This window comes from Babylonia areolata, chromosome 19 (assembly GCF_041734735.1).
Source record: "Babylonia areolata isolate BAREFJ2019XMU chromosome 19, ASM4173473v1, whole genome shotgun sequence".
Lineage (NCBI taxonomy): Eukaryota > Metazoa > Mollusca > Gastropoda > Neogastropoda > Buccinidae > Babylonia > Babylonia areolata.
In genome coordinates, this window is record NC_134894.1 from 38,145,941 (window position 1) to 38,160,181 (window position 14,241).

Consider the following 14,241-nt stretch of genomic DNA (forward strand, 5'->3'; position numbering starts at 1 on the left):
TATTGCAAACTTGCTCTGCCATACACATAGTAGCAAGTGGATGGTTCTGCTCATACAAGGATTAAACATGTTATCAAACATTGATCTCTAAAAATACTTTCCAGCTATAAATAAAGCTTGTTCCAATCCTAATTCAACCCATATATGGTAACAGAAGTGTTAGTCTGACTATAAAAATACAAGATGTATAAGCTTGAGCATATGAACAATTCAGTTTCTGTCACTGTAAATGAAATGTGCTGGTGATCATGCACCTATTTACTTCTTTCTGGGTGCATGTGTGTATGCATGCACCTTTTTGTGTGTGAGAGTGTGTATTTGTGTTCATGCATATATGTGTGTGTGTGTTTGTGTGCACATGAGCCTATGCTATGAGATAGATTTTTACATTGTACGCTTACCTGTTTCCAGTCATATATATATGTCATTATAACACATTATTTTCTTTCTCCCCAAAAAACAACAAAAACCAACAGCGTGCAACACCATAGAAGACTGTGAGACCTGTGCCGTCCACGATGGTGTGAAGTTTGACTGTAAGTGGTGCAGCAGTGCAAAACGATGCTCCAGCGGCCTGGACTGGTACCGACAGGACTGGGAGAAGAAGGGATGCACACGCTCGGTGCGTATTATTTGCTGTTGGTGGTGTCTTGCCTTGTGTGGAATGATGGGCAACAGGAGCCTGTTTAAAGATGTGTTGGTGTCATGTCGTTGTCATGTTTTCATTTATGGGAGTGTTTGATTAGGGAGTTTTCTTCTTTTTTTTTGTTAAGTTGGATTGGTGCTGATGTGTAGATTCTATGTATATAACTATACATTTGTATTTTTGTATATATATATATATATATATGTTGTTGTTTTTTTATGTGTATATCATATGTTTATGTGTATGTTTCTCTTCTTATTTATTTGATTACTATTTTTTCATCCATTCTTTTAGGAATTTTGGAGGTTTGTTCTTATCAGCCCATTTTTTTTAGTGTTTGATTATGTGTTGTGTGTTTTACATGTTATTTATCTTTATGCCTTGCTTATGTTAGATACTTCACCAGAAACAGGGCTTGCTAATGTGCATGCACATTTATGCACATACATTCATCAATAATCAAAGTACAGAGGAACCTAACTTCCCCAGAGACAGTCAGAAATGCTTGTCAGCTGTGGTTTAAAGTTTTGCATTGGAATTCACTTGCAAAACATGAAGATTGCGCATAAACTCAGTACTTAAACCTCTTCTTGACAGTGATAATGACATGTTTTATTCTTTCTACTACTTTGATGAATAGATTTTATATGATCACATTATTGATGTAAAGAGGTGTATGATCTGTAAAGTATAAATAAAAATGGACGAGTGTATGTCATCAAACCAGCCGAAAATGATTATTGAATACAAGGGCTGAAAAGCTAGTAATTTTAGTCTCCATAGTATTTATACTACATGTGTACTTCTGAAGGAGCAAAAGTCACTCATACTTCTTTTGTTAAAATCATTTGTTGAATTTCCAGTTAAATGCAGAACTTTTTAAAAGTTTCAGATTTACTAATTGCGAGGCATGATCTCACAGTCATATTTCTTGTTAAACTAGGTCGTGAAGTATATTCCCTTCCTTAATTCTGTAGCTTAATTCTATTTTTCAGTTTGTCAGGATCTGTGTCTGTCTGTTCATTGCTTTTTAAAAAAAATCTCTCTCCCAGTCATCGGGAAATCTGGTGATAATAATGAATGATAATTCATAACTTTTCTGTGGCGCGATACCCAGTACTGCTCAAAGTGCCTTACATCATCCACATATATGTAAACATAACATAAAAACATTACAACAGCTCTTTGTCAATCCAGTGTGTTCACAGTTCAGAATCAAAAAGCATAATCCATCAAACAATTTTTTTTTAAATCAAGTAAATAATGTTTAGATTAAAATGAAGTACATTCCATAGAACACACATTTCAGTATTAAAATATCTCTAGCATAGAACACCATTTGGTGAACAGACTTTGAACTGCCCATTGTGATGAGTACAGAAATGTTTGCGGAAAAGGTGCGTTTTCAGTTTTGACTTAAAGGACTGGAGATCAGGAGCATTTCTGAAGGTCAGTGGTAAAGAATTCCAAACTTGGACTAGTTGAGCCCTAAAAGACCTTTTCCTGTGCATTTTAAATTAGTTCTTAGTACTTTCATTAACCTATCAGAACTGGGTCTTAGCATTCTGCATGGTTTGTACGTTTCCTGCACAGAGGAGAGATAAGGGGGTATGGATCCACTGAAATGTCTGAAGGCGAGTGTCACTAGTTTATATAAATGCAGGACTCTGTAGGAACGTATATGGAAAGTTTCTGGGTTAGTTGTTTTGAGTGCATTCCAGTGTGCAGATCCAGTTTTGTTTATTCACTGTTTAAAGATGGCATGTTAAACCATCTTTGTGCGCCTTGAAAAAGGAAAGAAAGAATATTCTCTGCAGACTGCCTTCTTTGTACAGTGCATTTTTTTTCTCTTTTTTTTTGTTTGCTGCTGGTGAACATGAAAACAAAGGGATTGAATTCACAAGAATAAACTTGTTGACAAAGACATGAGCAAAGTGATCTCTAGTCTCTGTCCACCATCTTTGCCTCAAAATGTCAGTTTTTCGTTGTAGTGTTCAAAAAGCATTTGGAATTTTTGGTATGAATATGGAAACATATGCTTGAATCAATCAAGAGAGGAGCTGGTTTCTCTGTTACTTGTATTAATACACTGTTGGTGTTTTTTTTGTTTTTTTTTGTTTTGTTGTTTTGTTTTTTTTGTTGTTGTTTTTCTCTCTTCTGCCTTCAATACTGGCTTTGAACAGGTGTGTAAACTGTGTTCGTTAACAGGCCCATACAGATCCTTTCCTATGTAATCTCACTTCCACCACCCCTATCCCATCCTCCTCCCCTGGCCTCAGCCCTGTCACCCCCAAGTCCACCATCAACACATCCATCCAACTTACAAGCACAGTTCACCCAGTCACTACAACTCTGCGACATGTGACCACCACCACCACCACCAGCAGAACTACTACTGCCACCTCCTCTACCACCAATCCAACCAGTGGTCTTTATGTCACCAGTGGTGCTGTCCATGCGTGCCAGGTAAAGGCCTGGTTTGCACCACTCACAGTTTTTTCTTCGGTCCCATATTTGCGCCACCCATAACCACAGGCAGATAATAGCATGCCTCTGTCTCTGAAGACTGAGTCAGTCCAGTAACACGTATGCTTGCTTGTCCTTTTTGCTGTTTGGGCTAATGACATCAGTAGTCTGTTGATCAGCACCTGTGCTTCACTTCTAACGGGCTGCTTCAGATGTTGATGCGCTATTGTGTATGATTTTAGCACACAGCGTGACTCGTAATGAGTACAGGTATCTGACATGTTCAAGCGATCTAGTCTGACAGTGTGAAGCAGTGCCAGGGTGAAGGTCCTTTGTTCCTGCTGTCTGCCATCTGTGAACAGCACATATGGAGCATCGCAAGCTGAGTGGTTGAGAAGGGCTAACAACATGTGACCAGTGTCATGATATGCAGCTGGATTGGTTGTGTGTGTGTGTGTGTGTGTGTGTGTGTGTGTGTGCCTCCCATGCCTTCCCCTGTCTCCTGTGCTGGTCATCATATAACTGCTTGGGGAAAGATCCATCCCAATGGTCATGAAATCTAGTCTTCATTAGGCATCTATTGGAAGGTTTCTGTATAGATGTTTTGCTGTTTGGTGCTTTCCAGTATGCAGATACAGTTTCATTAATTTGCTGTTTTAAGATGGCAAAACAGACAACCTTTGTGCCCCCTAAAATGGGAAAGAAAGAATATTCTCTGTGGATTGCCTTCTCTGTATATAGTGCGATTGATTTGTTTGCTGCTGGTGAACATGAAAAAAAGGTTTGAATTCATTAGAAAAAAATTTTTGACAAAAACTTGAGCGAAATGATCTTTGGCCTATATCCATTTTCTTTGCCTCAAATGTCCGTTTTTCGTTGGAGTGTTCAACAAGTATTTGGAGTAAATAGTTTAAAGTATCTAAGCCAGAAAAACCAATGAAGACAGTATCAAGCTTAAAAACAAAAACAAAAATTTGTTTAAGAAAAAAATTTTTTAATCCCATCCTAAAATATCTGTGTATGAAAAGTGCAGCATTGAACACACATTTAGTCTTTCAAATTAGTTTTGCAAATTTCAAGAAGGCCATATGATTAGTCTTTCAAAGTAGTTTTCCAAATTTCACAAAAGCTACATGATAGATTTTAAGAACTGTATTTTTTTCTTTTTTTTTTAAATTGAAAAGTTTATGATACATGATGGAACTCCGGAATTCTTACACAAATTGGCTTCTTTTTTTTTCTTTTTTTCTTTCTTTTTTTTTTTTTTTTTCAAATCACTTTGTTATCAAAGAAAACAGAGGAGATAGCTAACAGATACTCGCTTGTGGCAAGGAAACAAGAGTAAATGCTGCTTGAATAATGAGGAGAGGAGCTGGGATTAATACAATGACTTCTTTTCTTTCTCATTACCTCCTCCTCTAACACTGGCTTTGAACAAGTGTGTGAACTATGCTCATTAACAGGCCCATGCAGACCCATCCCTCTGTAATCTCACTTCCACCACCATCAGTCCGACCAGTGGTGTTAACACCACCAGTGGCAGTGTCCATGCCTGCCAGGTAAAGGCCTGGTATATGCCACTCAAGGTTCTTTCTATATTCTCATGCTTGCACTAACCATAACCACAGGCAGGTTATAGCCTGCCTTTGCCTCTGAAGACTGAGTCAGTCCTGTAACATGCCTGCCTCTTCTTTTGGCTTTCAAGATTAATGACATGACAGTTGTATATCAATTAGCAAACATGTGCCTTCCTTCTATCTGGCTGCTTGGTATGATGCTATTAACGCGCATTGTGACTTGTAATGAGTGCAGATATCTTTCACGTGTTCAACAATCCATAGTCTGACAGCATGAGGCAGTGCCGGGGTGAAAGTCCTTTGTTCCTGCTGTCCGTCATGAGTGAACAACACATGGTGGACAGTGCAAGCAGAATGAAGGAGAAGCGCTATCAACGTGACCAGTGCCATGCGATAGGCAGTTACATAGGTCATTGTATCAATCAACAACCAGTCATTGGTAGCCCATCAGATGAAATACAGAGGAAATTAGATGTCCTTTAGATGTGAATATCACCTGAGGGTGAGGTAACTTTTTGACAGTTGCCCAAGGAATACATGACTGTGCCCGATAGTGGATTGCTTCCCTTTAGTCTCTGCACTTCATTCTTCCTGTGATTCCTTTAGCGCTGTGGGAGAGTGGGTTGTAATAGCATTTTTGCATGTTTTCCTTTTCTTTTTCGTTTTTTCCTTTTTTTTGAAGATATATATATATATATATATTATATTGGGCATCATCTGTTTCCTTGGTTATGTACTTATTCACCATCTTGTCTCTTTCGTAGGCATATGTATTGGGTATTTTTTGTGTTTATAGTTTTGTCTCTTGTGTACACATATTTGTATTTGTGTGCATGAATGTGTGTGCATTTGCAGGCATGTATAAATGCTTCTGTGTGCTTGAGAGCTAGTGTATATATATATATATATATATATATATATATATATATGTATGTATGTATATATATGTACATGGCTTTTTGTGTGTGTCACAAAGAGGAATGAAAAGAGAATGTGTTTTAAAGGTGGGGCTGAATGGTCTGTTGTGTCAAAGGCAGCTGACAAGTCCAAAATATTAAGGAGAGAGTTTTGCCAGATTCCCACTCTCTGGTCTCGATAAAGCGTATACCCACACTGCTGTTGTCTTGTTGCACCTTCCTTGTATTCCTTGTTCTGTTTTTCTTCCATTTCCTTTCCGTCGCTTTCCTGTCCCCTTTCTTTCTTATTTTTCCATCAAAAGTCCTTTGCTTTTTTGTTGGTGACTCATGTATTTCTCCTTCATATCTGTCTTCTCCAAGTTCTCTCTCTCAGACTCTGTCTCTGTAACTGTCTTTCTCACTCTCTCTCTGTCTTTCTCTCTGGCTCTGTCTCTGTCTGTCTCTGTCTCTCTCTCTCTCTGAATAATGACAAACAACCAAGAAAGGTTTATTATATGCTGTATAGTTTAGATATGACTTTAAGGGGGGAAATAAACTGGGCTTCTGATATATGAATATGTCTCTTCAAACTTGGGCTAGGATAAGCATGGATTTATCAAGGGGTGGGAGAAGAATATACATTTGTGTGTTACTTTTTGCCAGTGACAGATTTGATTTATACAGTTTATAACTCAGTGCATTTAGTGAAAAAGTATCCATAGTTGGCATTTTTGTTTAAGCTTGTTACAAATGAAGGCCCCCAAAGATACCTTCTATTGTTTACAAATGTCTTTTCAGTTTATACACCACCAACAAACATCAGAATCAATACATGAAAAGTATTCAAACCCTTCTGAATGAAATAGGTTTAAGTAGTTTCTGGTTAAATCAACGAAGTTTTGATGTACATTGCTCATGGTTTATAGCGAAAGTTAATCATTGTTTTAATTTTTTTTTTTTTTTTTTTTTTTCAAATTGGTATAGACATGTAGATAATGATACTGTGCATATTGATTTCAGAATGTTTAAACCCAATTTGGTCAAGATGCTTATTTTACAGTTTTTCCAAATAATTTTGTGATTAAATTAGTAAAGTTTAGAACAACCAATAATGTGCTGCCTGTTAACAAATGTTAACAATGTTTTGAAAGTTTACCCAGAAATGAAAGAATCTACTAAAAATGTTCCACAATCAACATTGCTGATGAATTTCATTGTTTGTTTCCCCTTTTTTGAAAACATCAGACAAAAATGTTTGTCTACATTCTATAGAACCCACCCAAACTTCGTAAAATTCTGCTTAATGTTTTCTGGAAAAGAAAACCCGGAGTACTGTTAATATTAAAATCCTTTGTCTCTTCCATATGCATTTCTTTTCAATAGAACTTTGTCAATTGGCGGGGGGGAAAAGTCAATTACTGTGGAAAATTAATGTGTTCTAACATTGATTTGTATATGGTTTTGTGCGTTATTATTCATTTACTCAGACACTTGACTTGTTCAAGTTGTTGATTTGTATTTGCATGTTTGCTAAAGTTATCCCTTTTTTTTTCTTCTTTTCATTAACATCACTTTTTATTTATATGGTATGTGTAAAAGATGTATGTGTGTACTGTTTCAATGCCCGCAGGAGGCACCTGAAATAAGGTTCTTGCCTTGCCTTGTTATACATTGATGGGCATTTTTTATTTGTTTTGACTAGGTATAGATTCAGTATTTTTGAAATTGATGCTTATTCTCATCACTATAAACATAAAAATGGTTCTGATCCATTATGTACCTTCGTGTTAAGTTTATACCACAGAAATGTCATGCAGAGCCATGCTTGTTCGGTCTGGGTCTACTGATGACATCTAATGATGAAAACATTGTTTGAAATTTTGCATTGTATCTTCATAAAGCATTTCAGTTAAGAGAGACTGTTGTGTCTTAATTTCTGTGTTGTAGTTGTTGTTGTTTTCTAAGGACCTGGGTTGCTTGTCCAATTCTAGGTTTGATTGTACATTTATGTTGTTACCCTTCTTCATATGGGGCAAAGGCCTTAAATGAATATATCTTAATCTGAATAGGAATCTCTCTCCTCTCTCTGTGTGTGTATCTCTCTCTCTGCTCACCCCCACGCCCTCTCTCCCTCGCTCTTTCACACACTCTCCCTCTCTCTCACCCTCTCCTTCCTTCCCTCTCTCTCTGTTTCTCTCTCTCATCTCTCCTTTCCTCTCTCTTTCTCATTCGCATTAGGACGCTATCCACTGTATATAGATAGTGCTGTGAGGTGTATCAGGTACTGGTTTAGGTTGTTGAAAATGAATGTGCACCGATTATCCAGACAGGCATATTTGATTTGTAAAACTAGTTGAAAGGGGTAAAAAATGCTGGGTGTCTTAAGCCTAAAATACTTTATTTAGTCTTGGATTTTGATGTCTGGTTACAAGAGGGTGTTGGTTGCGAGCAAAGAATGAAATGTATCTTTATGCAAGAGTGGAATGAGTCAGTAATGTCTAAATATATATGTCATAGCTACAGATTGTTTAAAACTGGCTTTGAATGTGAGCAATATTTTGACTTTGGGAACAAAAAGTGTTGTAGGGACTGCTTGGAAAATTACGTCTTGGTTTGCTCCCAGTAAATGGATCAGTTTTCAAGAGATTGTTCAAATGTAATCAAAATTGCACATGTAAACGGTGTAATTTGGTCGTAGGTGTAGATAATTTTATAAACAGTTGCATCATTTACGGGAACTTGAGGCAAAAACATATGAATTCTGAAAGTCAGTCATATGTTTACTTGCTGAAGAATGAATGGCTCTGTCTGCAGTGGTAGTAAACTCTGTGTATATGTATTTAATACCTTGAAGATTTGACAGGAATTTGTTGGAAGTAATGAAGAAATTTAGAATGACTTTACAGTGCACAAAAAGCACTTTCATGCAACATGTTTAACATGATAGGTATTCTGCATTAGTTGTTGCTTCGTGATCACCATTGTATGTACTTTTGACCTCTTTGTAGGGGCCTGAGGAGATTAAAGTTTTTGTTCTTGTTCTCTTTCTCTCCCTCACATGATGGAACGTAGAGACAAAGAATTAGAGATTATTGACTGCTGTGGTAATCTAACATTTTTCTTTTTCTTTTTCTTTTTCAGAATGGATCATGTCGCTCTAAAAATCCTGGTGAGTATATCCAGTGAATCACAGATAACCCACTGGAATCGCTTATGTCCCCAAGTGCATGCAGTTGGAATGAGCAACATCTGTATGAGAGAAAGGGTTTGTGTGTGTGTGTGTGTGTGTGTGTTTAGACAGTCAAGTTAAAATAGATTTTCACTACACATACTGTATGCTGATGGTGTTGTAAGATTCTCTCTCTCTCTCTCTCTCTCTCTCTCTCTCTAGAAGGGGAAATCACAGTTGTGTCCACCTCTCTTCATTTTAATATATGAAATGTGTATTTATGCTTGTGTCATTGTTTGTGTCAGATTGTAAAAAAAGTGCTCCTCCCATGCCAGGGAATTTTGAGGATTTAGGGGTAAAAATGTTTTGAACACATTCTAGTACTAAAACTGTGGGAGATACGGAAAGAAAGTAAACGTTTTTGTGAAGGAAATTGAATGTAGATTCTGAATCTGGGCTTTTTCCCAATTAGTTTGATTGTAGATAACCGTTCAGGCATTTAAAATGAAAATGATTTTTCTGCAACCTAAAAGTCTATTTCTACCCCCACAGAATGGCATCCATTTAGAAAACAAACAAAATGCATCTGGAAATAGCATGTTTATTGTCAGATTATACCTGTAGAAGAAGTGAAAACAAGCTATAAGTTTATAAAAACAAATCACAACTCGTGTAGACGTGTAAATGAATAACTCCCAACAATAAGTTAATAACAGATGTCGGTACAGTCAACATAAAAAGTCAATCATGTTCTCAGAAACTGAGCAGGCAAACTTTTTGACAGCTAGGAGCAAAACACAAGGTTGAGGACTCAAGCCTTTATTTGGTCTCTATTTTTTGTTTTTGCTGATGGTGGAGTTTTCTTCCCTTTTTAACTTCTTAGAATGTGTTGCTGTTTGTTCATAGTGGTCATGTGAGGTTCCCTGCAAGACTATTATTGTGTGGGTCACATTGAAATTTCCAGCCATAATTGAGCCAACCCTCTCTGCACCGTGTGATTTTGTTGTGTTGGTGTTGGTATTGATGTTGATTGTTTTGTTGGTTTTGATGTTCAGTGTATTCATATTGGTGTTCAGTGTGATTCTGGTGTTCAGTTTGTTCATGTTGATGAGCCAGTCAGGATGAAATCTGTGCTGTGTCATTGATATCGTTATTAGTATCATTACTATATATATGATCATTATTTTCATACACAGGGGTGGCAGCAGCAGTGACGGTGTGTGTGCTGTTGGCGCTTTTGCTGGTGATTGTGGGTGTGTGGGTGTACTACGCCTACACTCACCCTACTTCGCGCTCTGGCATCTGGCTTATGGAGGTGAGTCGGTATATATGGATCTGTATCGTCTGGGGAGGAGAGGGTGAAAGGGAGGGCAGGGCAGAAGGGTAAAGATTATGAACCTTTGCCAGGATGTACATAGGGGGTGGACAAGTTTTTGCTTAGACATGGGTTGCACTGCAATTGAGTGCTTTATTTTTTCCTGATATTGAATGTATCCTGGTCATGGGATTGTGACGGGAAGATGTTTGTTTTAGAAAATATTACTTGAAAGATTTTTTTTTTATAATAATTTCTGTCCCTTTCTCTAAAACACCATTCCTTCAGCTTGAACGAGAAATCAAGGTCTTGCATCAGGTTTTTAGGCAATTTTACAAAAGCAAGAGGCAAGGAAGTCGATGGATGTTGCATTTCATTGATACATTAATTTGACTTGTTAGTGAATGTTATCAACAGACAAAAGTGCACAGGAAATGACAGAGAACAGAAACTTTATTTCAAAGCATTTTGTGAGGAATGAGATCCCTGAAGATGATGCCTTCACTGGTTTACTGGTTTGGCTTGGAAAGGGGTTAAAAGTGTATGTTCCTTTGACTGTTGTTCCTTTGCTGAATTTTTTATTGCTTCCGGTGATCCTTTTTTTTTTCTTTCATATACTGGTGTGTACACATTAACATGCATACTTGATACATGCTTTCCTGTTCACAAATGCATTACTAGCACAGAATAGATCATTGGACGGATGTATCATGTGCATGCATGTATGGGTTGACAGATGGGTGCAAGTGTATGTGTGTGTGTGTGTGCGTGAGTGAGTGAGTGTTTGTCTCCCACACAAGGCTTTCTTTCTGTGATTACAACTGATATCTTGTTCTTTTTGCCTTCTAATCAGCACCGGCCCAGTCTGCTGAGAGCCAAGCTGGCCAGCATGAGCTGCTGCAAGAAGAACCCTCCGCAGAGCTCCAAGTACGCCATGGAGTCCACCGCCTGAGTGATTACCAGCACCCCTTCACAGGGGTTGTTGGGGGGTGGATGGGGAGGGTCTGCTGCTAGAGTCCTCTTTGACCCATGCCTGCAGTTGTCAAAGGGATGGAGAGGTTGGGTAGTTGTGGTCTGACATCTCGCAGATAGATCCAGAGGGGAAGTGTGGTGCTGGAGCAGTATCCAAGAGACCTTGTCATGTGTGTGGGTGTGGGTGGCAAGGTTGTTGTCAACATATGCAATGAATAGATTGTGTATGTCTGTGAATGATATAATTCTGTGTGCGTACATTTGTGTGTGCATGCTTGCTTGTGGATATGTGCACTTTTTTTTATTCAGTTTGTAACAAGAAGGAATGGTGATTGATTCAGGAAAGCCTGTGGGCTGTCTTTGCATTTGACCAGGGCTTAATCAGACATGGCACTGAAGGCTAGCACATATGGGGAAAGCAAAATGCTGCAAGTACCTAATTGAGTTAGTGTGCCTTTAAGACTTAGCACGCCTTGTGTGTCAGATAAAAATGCACTAATTATAATTTTTGTCTGTCAATGATGAAAGAATGTAAATGAATATACGCATACATATAAACTGTACTCGTTTATAGCCAGTCGAAAGTATGAAAGTTTCTGTCGTAATGTTATAATATTTAAATTGCTTTTATTGATATCAGAATTTGTCTTTTTTTAATGGGTCACTTATGTAATAATATTTTTGAAAATAATAATTATTATAATAACAAAATAATTACTGCGCTAAAAAAAAGATTAAAAAAAGCAAAATATTTAAGCAGTATGGAACACCATGTTAGGTTTAGGGGAAAAGGGCAAGATCTTTTGGCATCTTTTTGTCTGACCACAGGCACTCTGTCAAAATATGCTGTATTTAATCAGGAATGTCTTTGCACATTTGAAATAAGGGGGGTGGGGGAAGGAGGGGGGGGGTGTTTTTTTACCTATCTTGTTTAGTTTACTGAACTATTCACATTGATATTCCTCACTTTTGGTTTGCCATGGCTGACTTCTAGACTGACCACCTCTTCCACAGTCACTACGGTCATGTTCTGTGAAGTGCTGACCACTGCCATGGTCCAGTTCACCCAGGACTGGGTACCAGTCTCACCTGTACCTGCCCAGATATAAAAAAAAAATGGGGGGGTTAAGGTTATCAATCTTTTTTAGTGTGTGTATTCTGACAAATGCATACTTAACAGTGCTTTTACTAGATGGTGTTCTGAGCTGTTTTAGATGGTGATCTAAAAAGTCCAGACTGCCACAGCTTTCAGTTATCTTTCAAAGTTTTACTTTGAAGGAATTCTTTTTATTTAATTTTTTTTTTTTTTTTTAATCTTCTTGGGTTTTTTGGGTTTTTTTAAGAACCAGAAAAGAAATAAAAAGGTTGTGATGTCTTTAATGGAAATTGTTAGTATGATATGGTTGCACTTTACAAGTTTTATTGATGGCTGTAGTTACTTGTCGCATGTTCATTTCTTTGCTTTTAATGCTTGATGTTTTGTTTTCTTCTTTCTTTGGAAAGTGTTAAGTAGGTTTGTTTTCTGTTTGGTGGGTGTTGTTTTTTTTTTAATTGTTTTGCTTTGTTTTAAATGTGGGTGTGTTTGTTGGCTTTTTTTTTTTCCTGAAGAAATGTGTGAAAAAGATAAAAGATTGCAACAGAGGTGGAGCATAACACTTATCCATCCAATGGATCATATGGTCACAAATTATGTCTGTGTTGCAACATGAATGCCTTGTTGGATGACGATGGGCAGCTTTTTCTTCTCTTGGCTAGGTAGCGTTGGTTTTCGAGTGGGGGCTGTCTGTTTACAAGCTTTGTTGTTGTTTTTATCATCCCTCTTTCACAATTGTGCAGTAGATTGGAAGCATTGGGTTATCCTAAGTATGGTCTTTGTTGTTGTTGCTGCTGTCCTGACTTCTTTGGTTGTTGTTTATTGTTTTTTGGGTGTTTTTTTTTTGTTTTTTGTTTTTTTTACGCTTTTGTTAGTTTTGTGTTGGGGAGACAGGAGCATTCTCCTAATGTCAAGGCTTTTTTTTTTTTTTTTTTTTTTCTTGAGGGAAGGGGATGTGGATGTGGGAGGGTGGACTTGTTTATGTCGTGTTTTTATCATTTTAATTTGTGTGTGTGTATGGGAGGGTGGGCTTGTTTATGTCATGTTGTTATTTTAATTTGTGTGTGTGTGTGTGCGCATGCGCGCAAGTGGTGATGATGACTAAAGTCCAGAAATTGTACAGCAGAAGTTTTTAAATCTCTTAAACATTCCAAATTGAGGAACAGAAAATGTTGGTTTGGGTTTTTGTTGTTGTTTTGGGGTTGTTGTTTTTTTTCAAGCAAGGGAGGAGGGATGGGAGGGGGAGGGTGTTCAGACAAGTACAAATACACCAGTTCCATTGTCAAATATTGAAATCTCTGCCTTACTCCTGTATGTATGTGAGGCATGAGACAGACAGAAGAGAGGGGGCGAAAATAACTGTTCAGTGTCAGCACTGTTTTCTTGTGACAAAATGGAGGAATGATTCTGTGGAAAGTGTGAATTTGGCACATTACATTGAAAATTTTTTGATTGTTTTATGGTGTGGGGTTTTTTGGGGTTTTTTTTTATGATTATTTCTTTCAACATTTTTCATATTTTTATTCAGACAAGTTTGCAGATATGAATATGATTTGTTCATCAGGAAGTTACAACATAATACTGCTCTGAATATTGATCATTCCACATCAAAATAATATCAGCATAACAATAAGTCTTCATTCACACTTTTGATTCCATGTCATATTGTAATGTTTAGTTTACAACAAAATGGTAATATAGGCAGAGCAATAAGTATTCATTCACATGTTGATTCCATGTAATATTATAATGCAAGTTTACATTAACTTGATAAAGGCAGATGGCTTTTATGTGCTTGTGAATACCTTCAGAAAGGATTGTTTTGGTTTTTTTTTTATTTCTGTCTCTAACAGTAGAAACCATTTCGGAATCTCACAGGCAGGCATGGAAACACATATGCGTGCCTCAGCAGAAGTCTGATACATAGTAAAATATGAATTGACAACTTTGAATGATGGAGAAATGCTGGAAAGAAACAGCAACTGTGGGTAGTGAAATAAGACATTGATAAGACATGTCAGTGTTTCTGACCATTGGTCCTTAAGGCACTGCAATTAGTGGAAATGACAATGGAGGTAAAGGCAAGACCGATGAGAAGTTATGAGTA

General features: G+C 37.4%; 1 protein-coding gene across 1 annotated transcript in view; it reads left to right on the forward strand.

Annotated features, from left to right (window-relative positions):
- The window catches only part of LOC143294305 (uncharacterized), a 33,635-nt gene extending 21,806 nt beyond the window's left edge, over window positions 1-11,829 (forward strand). Inside the window, exons 10-14 of the mRNA XM_076605749.1 lie at window positions 477-622; window positions 2,855-3,112; window positions 8,727-8,754; window positions 9,951-10,069; window positions 10,923-11,829. Coding sequence (XP_076461864.1) covers window positions 477-622; window positions 2,855-3,112; window positions 8,727-8,754; window positions 9,951-10,069; window positions 10,923-11,021 — 650 coding nt within the window. The 3' untranslated portion in view covers window positions 11,022-11,829. The remainder of the gene's footprint in view (window positions 1-476; window positions 623-2,854; window positions 3,113-8,726; window positions 8,755-9,950; window positions 10,070-10,922) is intronic.
- Window positions 11,830-14,241: the final 2,412 nt, after the last annotated feature.